Consider the following 15,000-nt stretch of genomic DNA (forward strand, 5'->3'; position numbering starts at 1 on the left):
ACTCACTCTCACTCAATAACTCACTCTCACTCAATCTCTCACTCAATCTCTCACTCAATATCTCACTCACTCTCAATCAATCCCTCACTCAATCTCTCACTCAATCTCACTCACTCTCACCCAATCTCTCACCCAATCTCACTCACTCTCACTCAATAACTCACTCACTCTCACTCAATAACTCACTCACTCTCACTCAATCCCTCGCTCAATCTCTCACCCAATCTCACTCACTCAATCTCTCACTCAATCTCACTCAATCTCACTCAATAACTCACTCTCACTCAATCTCTCACTCAATCTCACTCAATCTTTCACTTTCACTCACTCTCACTCAATCTCTCACTCTCACTCAATCTCTCACTCAATCTCTCACTCTCACTCAATCTCTCACTCAATCTCTCACTCAATATCTCACTCAATCTCTCACTCAATCTCTCACTCAATCTCTCACTCAATCTCTCACTCAATCTCTCACTCAATCTCTCACTCTCACTCAATCTCTCACTCAATCTCTCACTCTCACTCAATCTCTCACTCACACTCACTCTCACTTAATCTCTCAATCACTCACTCACTCACTAAATCACTCATTATTTTGGATATGTCGAATGTCTTCGAATGTTCTTCCTCAGATAGAGATCGTGATGGATGCCTTTCTTATCACTGTGCAGAGTGAAATGATTCAATGATTTGCTGCCGTCACTCACTGATAGATGAATATAGATATTCATTGATTGATATTCATCAAGTGAAAACCCCCACAATCCTCTATGATGTTGTTTACACAACAGAATGAAGGCTGTAACGCATTACACTCTGTCACTGTGTGTGTGTGTCTGATTGGTTGGTGGTGATAAGCTCCGCCCCCCCACTGGCTGCAGGTGTCGGTACGGCATTGATATACTGTCAGCTCGCTCTCGTCTGCCGTCTCATCTTTCAGTTTCTCTCTGTAGATTTGGAGCAAAGTCACAGCTCATCCTTGAAGATCCGCACGTTCAGAGGCCAGAAGATTTTTTTCATGTATTGATTGGACTGTAAAATGTGTCCTATCTCAGGAGCAGAAAGTTGAATCTGTCATAGACACATCTTTACTTTTTCTTGTAGACGGCCATGTCACATAAAAATAAATGTGTATGTGACACATGCAGGAGTTCCAATTGCACTAGAAAGAACGATTATTCTCAAACAAGAGTAATGTAGATGTAAAACATGACAAACAAACAGAGACGGACGGATTTTCTGTGTAGTTTGGGTGAAAAATGGCCTGAGGCGAGTGTCACTGTTGGTGGAAGCTCATGTCAATCAAAGTGAGAGGCGGGGTTATTGAGTGGACGTGCGTCTGTCTGATGTGATTTGATGTGTGAGACTGCAGTCATGCACAAATAGCACAAACTGTTTTATTTGTGTCAAGATTCACTAGAACGCCCCGTGAAAAGTGTGAGTGCAGTTTGATTTCTGTCTGCATATGGCTGGCACACACATACACAAGCTCATGAAAGAGCTTATTACTCCATTATTAATCAGTAATGTTATTCTCTCAACACTACAATAGTTTGGTAATCAAACCTCCTCAGCGGGTAATCATCAGTCAGTGGCTTTCAGCTGTTGTCATGGCGACGGTCCACATTATAGTCAGTTTGGTTATTCTTCAGTAAACTTGCTCCCAGATGACGTTATTTTTGTCGGCAGTCTCCCGATGGTTTATTTAGCATATTTGCATGAAGTGAATGTTTGGCTGTAAAGATGTGTCTTTAAGATTTAAATTGGGTGAGTGTGTCTGATCCTGGAATAATATCAGGAAGGTTATTCCAGAGTTTAGGTGCTACGTATGAGAAAGCTCGACCCCCTTTGGTGGGTTTAGTTATTCTAGATGTTATCAAAAATCCTGAGTTTTGAGATCTTCGAGAGCGTGAAGGCTTGTCAATGTGACAACCTCAGTGGTGAGGTCAGACGTCACAATCATGATGCTCTTCTGGAGTGACTGTTCTGAGGTTCAGCCTAGTGCTTAGAGCGTTGGGCTTGTGATCAGAAGGTTGCCGGTTCGAATCTCGGTGCCAGCAGGTCATCTCTGAAGTGCCCTTGATTGCTCTGCAGTAATGTGCCACTGTAAAAAACGATTTGTAAGTCGCTTTGGATAAAAGCGTCTGCTAAATGTAAATGATGATGCTCTTTTGCAGTGACTGATCTGAGGTCAGTGTGATGATGATGTTCTTGTGCAGTGATTGATCTGAGGTTAGTCTGATGATGATGTTCTTGTGGAGTGATTGATCTGAGGTTAGTGTGATGATGATGATGTTCTTGTGCAGTGATTGATCTGAGGCCAGTGTGATGATGATGCTCTTCTGCAGTGACTGATCTGAGGTCAGTGTGATGATGATGCTCTTGTGAAGTGATTGATCTGAGGTCAGTGTGATGATGATGTTCTTGTGCAGTGATTGATCTGAGGTCAGTGTGATGATGATGTTCTTGTGCAGTGATTGATCTGAGGTCAGTGTGATGATGATGATGTTCTTGTGCAGTGATTGATCTGAGGTTAGTGTGATGATGATGTTCTTGTGCAGTGATTGATCTGAGGTTAGTGTGATGATGATGCTCTTGTGAAGTGATTGATCTGAGGTCAGTGTGATGATGATGTTCTTGTGCAGTGATTGATCTGAGGCCAGTGTGATGATGATGCTCTTCTGCAGTGACTGATCTGAGGTCAGTGTGATGATGATGCTCTTGTGCAGTGACTGATCTGAGGTCAGTGTGATGATGATGTTCTTGTGCAGTGATTGATCTGAGGTCAGTGTGATGATGATGTTCTTGTGCAGTGATTGATCTGAGGTCAGTGTGATGATGATGTTCTTGTGCAGTGATTGATCTGAGGTCAGTGTGATGATGATGTTCTTGTGCAGTGATTGATCTGAGGTTAGTGTGATGATGATGTTCTTGTGCAGTGATTGATCTGAGGTCAGTGTGATGATGATGTTCTTGTGCAGTGATTGATCTGAGGTTAGTGTGATGATGATGTTCTTGTGCAGTGATTGATCTGAGGTTAGTGTGATGATGATGTTCTTGTGCAGTGATTGATCTGAGGTCAGTGTGATGATGATGATGATGCTCTTCTGCAGTGATTAATCTGAGGTCAGTGTGATGATGATGTTCTTGTGCAGTGGTTGATCTGAGGTTAGTGTGATGATGATGTTCTTGTGGAGTGATTGATCTGAGGTTAGTGTGATGATGATGATGTTCTTGTGCAGTGATTGATCTGAGGCCAGTGTGATGATGATGCTCTTCTGCAGTGATTGATCTGAGGCCAGTGTGATGATGATGCTCTTGTGCAGTGATTGATCTGAGGTCAGTGTGATGAAGATGTTCTTGTGCAGTGATTGATCTGAGGTCAGTGTGATGATGATGTTCTTGTGCAGTGATTGATCTGAGGTTAGTGTGATGATGATGATGTTCTTGTGCAGTGATTGATCTGAGGCCAGTGTGATGATGATGCTCTTCTGCAGTGACTGATCTGAGGTCAGTGTGATGATGATGCTCTTGTGCAGTGATTGATCTGAGGTCAGTGTGATGATGATGTTCTTGTGCAGTGATTGATCTGAGGTTAGTGTGATGATGATGTTCTTGTGCAGTGATTGATCTGAGGTTAGTGTGATGATGATGTTCTTGTGCAGTGATTGATCTGAGGTCAGTGTGATGATGATGATGATGCTCTTCTGCAGTGATTAATCTGAGGTCAGTGTGATGATGATGTTCTTGTGCAGTGATTGATCTGAGGTTAGTGTGATGATGATGTTCTTGTGGAGTGATTGATCTGAGGTTAGTGTGATGATGATGATGTTCTTGTGCAGTGATTGATCTGAGGCCAGTGTGATGATGATGCTCTTCTGCAGTGACTGATCTGAGGTCAGTGTGATGATGATGCTCTTGTGCAGTGACTGATCTGAGGTCAGTGTGATGATGATGTTCTTGTGCAGTGATTGATCTGAGGTTAGTGTGATGATGATATTCTTGTGCAGTGATTGATCTGAGGTCAGTGTGATGATGATGATGATGCTCTTCTGCAGTGATTAATCTGAGGTCAGTGTGATGATGATGTTCTTGTGCAGTGATTGATCTGAGGTCAGTGTGATGATGATGCTCTTGTGCAGTGATTAATCTGAGGTTAGTGTGATGATGATGTTCTTGTGCAGTGATTGATCTGAGGTCAGTGTGATGATGATGATGATGTTCTTGTGCAGTGATTGATCTGAGGTTAGTGTGATGATGATGATGTTCTTGTGCAGTGATTGATCTGAGGTTAGTGTGATGATGATGTTCTTGTGCAGTGATTGATCTGAGGTCAGTGTGATGATGATGATGATGCTCTTCTGCAGTGATTAATCTGAGGTCAGTGTGATGATGATGTTCTTGTGCAGTGATTGATCTGAGGTCAGTGTGATGATGATGCTCTTGTGCAGTGATTAATCTGAGGTTAGTGTGATGATGATGTTCTTGTGCAGTGATTGATCTGAGGTCAGTGTGATGATGATGATGATCTTGTGCAGTGATTGATCTGAGGTCAGTGTGATGATGATGTTCTTGTGCAGTGATTGATCTGAGGTTAGTGTGATGATGATGTTCTTGTGCAGTGATTGATCTGAGGTCAGTGTGATGATGATGCTCTTGTGCAGTGATTGATCTGAGGTCAGTGTGATGATGATGCTCTTGTGCAGTGATCAATCTGAGGTTATTGTGATGATGATGCTCTTCTGCAGTGACTGATCTGAGGTCAGTGTGATGATGATGCTCTTGTGCAGTGATTACTCTGAGGTTAGTGTGATGATGATGTTCTTGTGCAGTGGTTGATCTGAGGTCAGTGTGATGAAGATGCTCTTGTGCAGTGATTGATCTGAGGTCAGTGTGATGATGATGTTCTTCTGCAGTGACTGATCTGAGGTCAGTGTGATGATGATGTTCTTGTGCAGTGAGTGATCTGAGGTTAGTGTGATGATGATGATGCTCTTGTGCAGTGATTGATCTGAGGTCAGTGTGATGATGATGCTCTTCTGCAGTGACTGATCTGAGGTCAGTGTGATGATGATGTTCTTGTGCAGTGATTGATCTGAGGTCAGTGTGATGATGATGTTCTTGTGCAGTGATTGATCTGAGGTTAGTGTGATGATGATGATGTTCTTGTGCAGTGATTGATCTGAGGTTAGTGTGATGATGATGATGTTCTTGTGCAGTGATTGATCTGAGGTCAGTGTGATGATGATGTTCTTGTGCAGTGATTGATCTGAGGTTAGTGTGATGATGATGATGCTCTTGTGCAGTGATTGATCTGAGGTCAGTGTGATGATGATGCTCTTCTGCAGTGACTGATCTGAGGTCAGTGTGATGATGATGTTCTTGTGCAGTGATTGATCTGAGGTCAGTGTGATGATGATGTTCTTGTGCAGTGATTGATCTGAGGTTAGTGTGATGATGATGTTCTTGTGCAGTGATTGATCTGAGGTCAGTGTGATGATGATGTTCTTGTGCAGTGATTGATCTGAGGTTAGTGTAATGATGATGATGCTCTTGTGCAGTGATTGATCTGAGGTCAGTGTGATGATGATGATGATGTTCTTGTGCAGTGATTGATCTGAGGCCAGTGTGATGATGATGTTCTTGTGCAGTGATTGATCTGAGGTTAGTGTGATGATGATGTTCTTGTGCAGTGATTGATCTGAGGTCAGTGTGATGATGATGTTCTTGTGCAGTGACTGATCTGAGGTCATTGTGATGATGATGTTCTTGTGCAGTGATTGATCTGAGGTTAGTGTGATGATGATGTTCTTGTGCAGTGATTGATCTGAGGTCAGTTTGATGATGATGCTCTTGTGCAGTGATTGATCTGAGGTCAGTGTGATGATGATGTTCTTGTGCAGTGACTGATCTGAGGTTAGTGTGATGATGATGTTCTTGTGCAGTGACTGATCTGAGGTTAGTGTGATGATGATGTTCTTGTGCAGTGACTGATCTGAGGTCAGTGTGATGATTATGATGCTCTTCTTCAGTGATTGATCTGAGGTTAGTGTGATGATGATGTTCTTGTGCAGTGATTGATCTGAGGTTAGTGTGATGATGATGTTCTTGTGCAGTGACTGTTCTGAGGTCAGTGTGATGATGATGTTCTTCTGCAGTGACTGATCTGAGGTCAGTGTTATGATGCTCTTGTGCAGTGATTGATCTCAGGTCAGTGTGATGATGATGCTCTTCTGCAGTGATTGATTCAGGCGTCATGTGTTGTCAGTCGAAAAGCCAAAGTAAAGTTAGGAGTGGTCAGTGTCAGTGCTGTGATGTTAAATCCTGACGCTCATACAACGCAGACACAACTATCATGAAATCTTGATAGTGAGAGTCAATGCCTCGCCTCAGGAGATGAGCTGTTAGATTTATGAAAATAAATAATTCACAGGTTTCACTGCCATGTTCGAAGGACTGAATATTTAGAGATTTTCTGCTTATTTACTTGCACATGCATTTCAAACTTGAAAGTATATATAAAACGCCTAAAAACGCATCTCTTCAGTCAACACGTCGCTGATTGATTTTTCCTAATTCTCTTCCCTTTCCTTCTTTATAGAAAAAAAGAAAAAACACTTACTAACCTCACTATTCTTAGCTTTGCATACTGTGCTAGGCTTTAATGGACTAGTTTGATGCACTTATGTATTTTGTGGCCTATGTTGTTATAATTGCTTCCAATGTTTCCTCATCTGTAAGTCGCTTTGGATAAAAGAGTCTGCTAAATGACTAAATGTAAATGTAAATGTATATATTGAGGTAAAAATTGCGATGTGCGATTACGATAAACTGGGTATAATAAGTCAACTTGGTTGATATCAAGGAAAATGCACACAAAGATAACTGAAAATGCTGAAATCTGTTTTTCTCAACTGAGATATACAGTTCAAACTAGTAACAACAACTAGAATTGGACAAAGTTTTAAAATAAAAAAAAATAAATTGTTATCAAATTAAATACCAGTAAAATCGTTGCATTACTGAATTAAATTAATTTAAAATATATATATTCTCAACAGTACAGGTAAATTAAACAAATAGAACATAAATACGAATGTACACATTTTTAGAAAAATAATCCCAACAAACAGACATTTAAGCAGGATGTAACATACTGTATAGTTGTATGAACTTTTTTGAAAAAGAAACTGGATATAAATGTGTGGTTCACTCTGTGAAACTTAAACCCCAATAATCTTTGTTGTTACTCAACCAACTGGTTGAATCCTCTTTCTAAAACAGTGTATTCAGTAGTTTATTTACAACTTTAGTTTAGCTAATTCTGCTTAGTACCTCTCTCTGCTCCGTGTATGATATCCTGGAAGCATTATCTCTGGGCACTTGTTCAGTGTCGGTCTGCTCCGCATCCATTTCTCCCCACACTGCACAAGCCGCGCAAGTCACGTGACCAAGCACACGCGCCACCACCACAAGAGACTCTGTTTTTTTCTCGCATTGAAAATGAGCATATATCTTTAAGAATGGATGTCTTGTCACGTCCACTAATGCACTTGTTTCTTTAACATAATCCCAACATTTTGCCGTTATGTAATCGCATAGCCTGACATCGCGAATGCGATGTGATTAATCGTGCAGCACTAGTGGCCACCATTCTTACAGTGCTTACATTGTGCTGTAAACGAAGTCAGTCACACTAATTCTGATTTAAACACACAAACACAACACACTCAGACAAGGGTCAGTCAGATGTCAATATGAAGATGATGATGTTTATTTGTTTATTTATTTTGGTGTGTTCACATGTTGAATGGAAGCAGCACAATTTGCAGCTGGAGTTTCTTTCATGTTTTTACTGAAAACATGTCTTCGTCTGTTAGTGATGTGCTCGCTGTAGATCTGATCACATCCTTTAAGGAAGAAATGTGCAGTGTTGACAGTCTAACTATCACTAACCTCTTCATGGGATATTGTTTGAAGATCAGTCAAAGACTTGTTTGACTTGTTAAGGCTTTCAGGTGGTCTGGAAGTTTCTTGCCAAAAGTTTGACAGTAATTAACCTCATTGAGGCAAATGTTGAATGTCTCTGAGGTCATGAATACAACAAGACACTGATGAATGTGCTGCGTGAGAGGAATGACTCCTGCGTGACTTTAGAATATGAGATTTATCTTTGCATGAGCATGTTTGACCTGAAAGCTCAAATATGAAAAAACCTCTTCATGTGTTGTTTTATCTTGTTTCTCCTTCATCTAATGTGTGATTTCTTTCTCTCTCTTTTCTGCATTGTCCCGGAGCAGAAGACTACACAGTGGAAGGTAAGAACGCTGTGATTTGAACAAATTCCAGTATTTCTGGAGCAGGCTTTTGTCAGATTGGACTGCGGTTTGGCCACTTGATTTGCTGCTGAATTCTCAAAGATCTTTCTCTTTCTGTTATTCTTCTGTTTGATTTTAGTTTTCAATCAGTCTCTTGTATGAAGTGCAAAGAATCAGTCTGTAAATGTTTGGCCGGATCTGTAGTGCATCACATCACTCTTGCTCGTTGACTTTATGGCATTGATTTTTTTGGTTGTAAATGTGAGACGCTACAGTAAAAACACGACGCGAGTACTGAGTGAACGCTCAAAGGTTAAACCTTCCCGTGAGTGTCGTTCTGCTGTCTGACAGAGATAAAGGGAAAGCAAATTCGCTTTTGCATCTGGGGCCACGTGTATTTACCCATAATCCCCCTGCAGGCAGGATTTGTGTGAGTAATGGACGGCTGGACTTTTCTCATGTGTGTTCGGGTATAATGTGCAGGTATTCTGATATTTTCTCTCTATCAGGACACAACGCTGTTGATGGATTACCCTCTCTACCCAGCATGCCTCAGGAGAGATGTCACTATGGTAACACAGAAGTGTGTGTGTGCTGAAGTAGAGCCAAGGTTTCTCGTTTTTTTGGGGTCCAAGTCCAAGATCTTTTTGACACAATTGATTGTTTTGGATTTCTATTCCTCATCTTCATAAACCAGACTTCACTCCTGTAGATTGTAAAACACTAACAAGCTCGCACACAGTTGTGTTTTAATGAGATCAAATGTTGAAATTTATTGAAGAAACCATCTAAAATACTTTTGTTTTGGTCATCCGTGTGGGCTCAGTGAACTAGAGGACTCATCCAGAGAGCTGAATGCGAGTCCTTGATGTGAAAATGTCAGCACGTCGGGCGTCCAGAGGAGGTTTTGTCATGTGTTGTGACTCAAGGGAGTGAGATTGACCAGTCCCTATGGATGAAAGGGAAATAAAGATTTGGGATTACTATACTGGGTGTAGTTTGGCCAACGTGTAGTTTGTATTGCATGTGGTTTATACTTGGTGTAGTTTGCATGACGTGTAGTTTGGGGTCCCTCACGTGGTTTTCAGATGGCCTGGTTTGAAGAGATTTGGTTTTAATGGGCGGTGCTGACCGGGTGAAGGTGGAGTGAGATTGATGAGAATGAGCCGCTGTGGTGTCTGCAGGGAGAAACTCTGCTCTGAAAATGAATGAGCTGGGAATGAAATGACCTCATTTTCCTCCAAATCCTGTCATGTTTGTTCCAGAGTATCTGCAGAATACGGTTATATGCGAAGAACAGAACGAGATTACCTGAAAACCAATGAGTAATCTGCTTCTGAGATCATGTGAAGGGTAAAGAGTTCAGAGAGACGTTGTGTGCGTCTGTCTGTCTGTATATCTTTTCTATGTCTGTTCAATCCCAGCCAATTATCTTTCCCCCTGGAACAATTAGGATTATCGTTCAAGCCGGTTGGAAAATCTTAGGTTTTTTTCTCTTCTTTCTTGGCCAGAGAGAGGAAGCTTGATGTTTTCTGTAGATATGAGATTGAAATTTGGTGTTATCAGAGATTTGAGTGGATCATCTGAACCAGATTATGGATTAGTTCATAGGTTTCTGACTCATCACATCCTGTGGTGGAGTTTCCAATTTGGTTGGTTGTGATGATATTGTTGATTTGGTGAAAGTGTCTGTGGCTGGGGTCTGATTTTCTAGTGTAATGTGGAAGATCTCATCTGATTCCTTTAATTGAATGTTGATTTCATGTTAAACTGCTTATTTTTAACATAGACTCAACATTAAATCAAATGAATTTTTTTCTATCTGGGATGTATCCTGTGCCTTTTTTTATTCTTCATTTCTTATTCTCTTCACTCCAGTAACTATTGTCTAAATGTATGGAAAGCTGCTTTGCAACAATGCAAAACTGTGAAAAGCGCTATATAAATACAACTGAAATTAACTGAGATGTTAGATTTGTGAGTGGATTTAATCCAAAACCACTTAGAAATGACAATGAGAACATTTTGTCTTAAAGGGGTGGTGCAACGGTGCCTCATGCATTCTGACTTCTTTACAGTGTTAAACATGTTGTCTTCTCATGATTAACATGGTCGACTTGTCAAAAAACGAGTTGGAATGTATGATGTAGTATTGCTGTACTCGATACACTCCCCCAGTGTTTGTACATGTTTCGAAAAGTTTTTTTGAACATGAAAAATCGATACGTAACAACTTTTCTTAGTCCCTTACTGTACAATTGTCCAGGAAAAGCACGTTGCACACCCACGCATCAACTATAGAGAGCGGGAGAAGGAGCACTTTCACCTGTGCAGCTGTGTTGTTTGTCCGCTGCATTTGGTTGATGAATGTCATATAAACAGTCAGTATAACGCTGGATTTGGAGATGGTTTAAAACTGATAGATGGATCGCTAATGCAGATCTATGTTCCTGCCAGATCACTGCGGTCTGCAAAGGAACAACGACTAGTGGTACCATCCCAAAAAGGAAAAAAGTCACTCTCCCGTACCTTCTCTGGATCTGTTCCACATTGGTGGAATGATCTACCAGCTGCTACAAGATCAGCAGACTCTGTTGCCATCTTTAAAAAACTCCTGAAAAGGCATCTCTTCCATCAACACGTCTCTGATTGATTTATCCTAATTCTTTTCGCTTTCCTTCTTTAAAAAAACAAAAAAACAAATAAAAAACACTTACTAACCTCTCTATTCTTAGCTTTGTATACTCTGCTAGGCTTTAATGGACTAGTTTGATGCCCTTATGTATTTTGTTGCCTATGTTGTTATAATTGCTTCCAATGTTTCCTCATCTGTAAGTCGCTTTGGATAAAAGAGTCTGCTAAATGACTAAATGTAAATGTAAATATATATATATATATAAATAATTGTAAAAAAATATACAGCTGTATATACAATAATAAGGATTATTAGGAACACCATACTAATACTTTGTTTGATGCCTTTCGCCTTCAGAACTGCCTAAATTATACGTGGCATTGATTCAATATGGTGCTGAAAGCATTCTTTAGAAATGTTGGCCCATATTGATAGGATAGCATCTTGCAGTTGATGGAGATTTGTGGGATGCTCATCCAAGGCACGAAGCTCCCATCCCCAAAGATGCTCTATTGGGTTGAGATCTGGTGACTGCGGGGGCCATTTTAGTACAGTGAACTCATTGTCATGTTCCAGAAACCAATTTGAAATGATTCCAGCTTTGTGACATGGTGTATTATCCTGCTGGAAGTAGCCATCAGAGGATGGGTACATGGTGGTCATAAAGTGATGAATATGGTCAGAAACAATGCTCAGGTAGGCCGTGTCAGTTAAACGATGCCCAATTGGCACTAAGGGGCCTAAAGTGTGCCAAGATAACATGTATATATATAATCGTATAAAACCGTACAGCTGTATATATATATATCAGGGGTGTTTCCTCCGAGGAGGCAAGCGTCCCCCTCGAAAATAATCGAATGAGAATATTATTAACAGTTCAGAAATAGAATAGGACAGCGGATATAACGTATTTAGCTAAATATGAGATAAATCAGCGTGTACAACTGTGTGAAACAGCGACCCCGCTCGAAAGAATTCCAAAGGGAGGCAGCGTTTCTCTTGCCTCCTCTAAGCTCATTGACTTTACATATACCCGCTAAAGCGTGCCGTGAGTTTGAGTGGGGGTAATTGAAAAGAATGGAGAAAAGTCACGTGAGAGGAGGCAATGCCTCCAACGGGCTATGATTGGATTAACTCATCAGCGAGATCCCGCCTTCCTGCTCGTCTTCGTCATACATTTTAAACTGCGGGCGCAAAATCAGATTGAACGTTAATGAAATTGTTTTATTAGTTGTATTAATCGGAGTTTAGGATTCGTGTTGGAGATAGCGGAGGCAGAGGAGTTATCAATTGTTGACAGAATATTACGTGGTTCAGATTTGTTCAAAAACATTTGCTTGTGATCAGGCTTGCTCAGGATAGCAGCAAGGCTAAAGTAAGTCACATCTATTTGATTTGATCTCTTAAATGCTTTGAGTATTTCTGGGACTGCTAATAATTAAATTGATGGTATTGGTAATGATGTTATTCTTATATAGGAAATCCCAAATGTTCCAGAAGAAGATGAAGGTGGTGTTGATGTACCTTTTCCCAAAGCAGGAAAAAAAAAACCTAAAAAAAATCAGAAGTACATACTGTATGAACTTGTAGTAATTAAAAGGAATTTTTCACAAAATAAACACTGAAATGACACTGGTTTTCTGACAAGCGCACTTGTTTACAAAAATTACATGGGTAGAATCTGCCTCCTCATTTTTTAGGTCCACCGCACACCACTGATATATATATAAATATATATATATATATATTTGTTTATAATCGTACAGTTGTCTATATATATTAGTATATAATCGTACATCTGTATATATATATTCGTGTAAAATCATATAGCTGTGTGTATATATATTAGGGCTGTGTATTGGCAAGGGCCTCACGATACGATACATATCACGATAGATGGGTCCCGATACAATATATCACAATACATTCGATACGATACAAACGTTCGATATATCGCAATAATTTGTTTTAAATAAATAAAAATTAAGATTGAGCTAAAAATACATGTTGGTGTGTACAATCTATGGTATTCTGGTATGTTCATCACATTATAGTGATAACTCTGCACACACAAAAGATTCCATTCAATTTTATTTTACAAAGCTATTTATAAGAGGTATTTGTCATCTTGCTTACACAGTGTTACTGAACAGCGAACATATAATGTTTAAAGTGCATATTTAGTCATTAAACATTTAAATGCAAATGCCACAAAAAAACGTATTTTTTTCAGTATGTTGTTAATAAAAAACAAAGTACATTAAAATCTATTCATAAAACTGAAATTGTCAGTATGACTCTCTTTTATATCCCACTCCACCAGTGCAGTTTTCAGTAACTCCGCAATGTTTATGCCAGAATGGCTCGTCTCATGAATTGCGCGTGTCTGTGGTTGTGATGTAATCCTAACATACGATGCATTGCAAGTCAGGGTCACTCGCTCTACCGAGCTAAGGGATTTTTTTACCTCTTCGTAAATCCCGGGTACTTCTACGTCCGTTATGTGCCTGCGAATCGGAATCACATAACACTAGTGTTCACCATATGCCCGAAGCCGGGGTTTTCAACCACACAGTCGCAAATCCTTACAAATAAAATACACCACCGACTCTGTTATTTTCTTTGCACGAGCTAAGATATACGGAAGCTTGTTGGTGATATTATATGAATGAATCTACTTTACGCCATTTGCTTTCTCGCACCCGCTTACTTTTGAGACATTGTCCGTATGACAGCGAATAACAGCGACTATAGGTTGGACTATCGATACACGAAAAAAATTTCCGCAAAAGTTAGCTGTATCGATAATTTTGCACAGCCCTAATATATATATATATATATATATATATATAAAATCATACAGCTGTATATATATATATATGATTGAGATCTCTTCTGAAACTAATGGAGACATTTCACATTTGCATTACATTTAGTCATTTAGCAGACGCTTTTATCCAAAGCGACTTACAAAGAACTGAGGGAGCAATAAGCGAAATGTCATAAAAGGGCAACAAAAGCGAGACCACTACCTGTTGAGAGAAAGAGAGAGAGGGTTAGTGTAATTTAAAAAAAATATTCACATTTGTCTGTCAAGTATTCACGGAAGAGATGGGTTTTAAGTAGTTTTCTGAAGTTCTTTTCCACATGAGCCCTTAAGGGTCAATTTTCGAAATTGAGATTTTAACATCATCTGACAGCTGAATAAATAAGCTTTCCATTGATGTGTGGTTTGGATTGGACAATATTTGGCCGAGATACAACTATTTCAACATCTGGAATCTGAGGGTACAAAAAATCTAAATCTTGAGAAAATGGCCTTTGAAGTTGCTCACAGAGGCGCTGTAGCGGGCTGTTGCGAAGAAGAAACAGGTTTGTTTTACTGCTCTCTATTGGCTCACCACTGTAATGATGTTGGAGTTCTAATGATGCACTGGAATTCTTAGCTTTACAAAGATATCAAACATGAGTGAGTATTTCTCAAAGAGCGGCAGCAGTGAGTGAAGTTTGTAAGCGTGTTTCTGGACATTTTTGTTAGGGATTTTGCGTAAGAGCCACCCAAAGTTCCCCATAGACTTATAATGGGGGAGTTATAAAAGGCCCAGTAGATATCTTTGCAGCACAGTGTCGTATAGTCAAGAGGGTGGACTAATTTTTCTCAGCCCAATGGAATTTTCCATGTTATTTAGAGTTTTTGTCTATATCAGGCGAGACGTGATATCAAACGCTCCAATTGATTCTATATTAGTGATGTTTTGAAAGGTTTGGCGTTTTATATCTGGTATAGACACACTCACATGTTACTGTCACGTTGATGTACGTGACAGTAACACTGCTCTGATGCGGTGTGAGCAGTCAGTCATCGAGCACAGAGCTCAGATTCATCCTCGCAGAGCAGCAGTGCCAGAGCACAACCCACCTAAAGACATTAACTCCACATACAGTATAACTGACAGTTAAAGACTGCAGCTTTTGAGAGATGCAATTGAAAAAATAAAAGTTAAAAATGTAAACATCGAAATCAAACATAGTTATAACGCAGCG

The 15,000-nt window shown here is 39.9% G+C and overlaps 1 protein-coding gene across 1 annotated transcript in view; it reads left to right on the top strand.

Annotated features, from left to right (window-relative positions):
* Positions 1-15,000, top strand: part of nrxn2b (neurexin 2b) — a 252,766-nt gene that overhangs the window by 52,938 nt on the left and 184,828 nt on the right. The window contains exon 3 of the mRNA XM_079462581.1: positions 8,304-8,321. Coding sequence (XP_079318707.1) covers positions 8,304-8,321 — 18 coding nt within the window. The remainder of the gene's footprint in view (positions 1-8,303; positions 8,322-15,000) is intronic.

Source organism: Barbatula barbatula (assembly GCF_947034865.1).
Source record: "Barbatula barbatula genome assembly, chromosome: 1".
In the NCBI taxonomy this organism is placed as follows: Eukaryota; Metazoa; Chordata; class Actinopteri; order Cypriniformes; family Nemacheilidae; genus Barbatula; species Barbatula barbatula.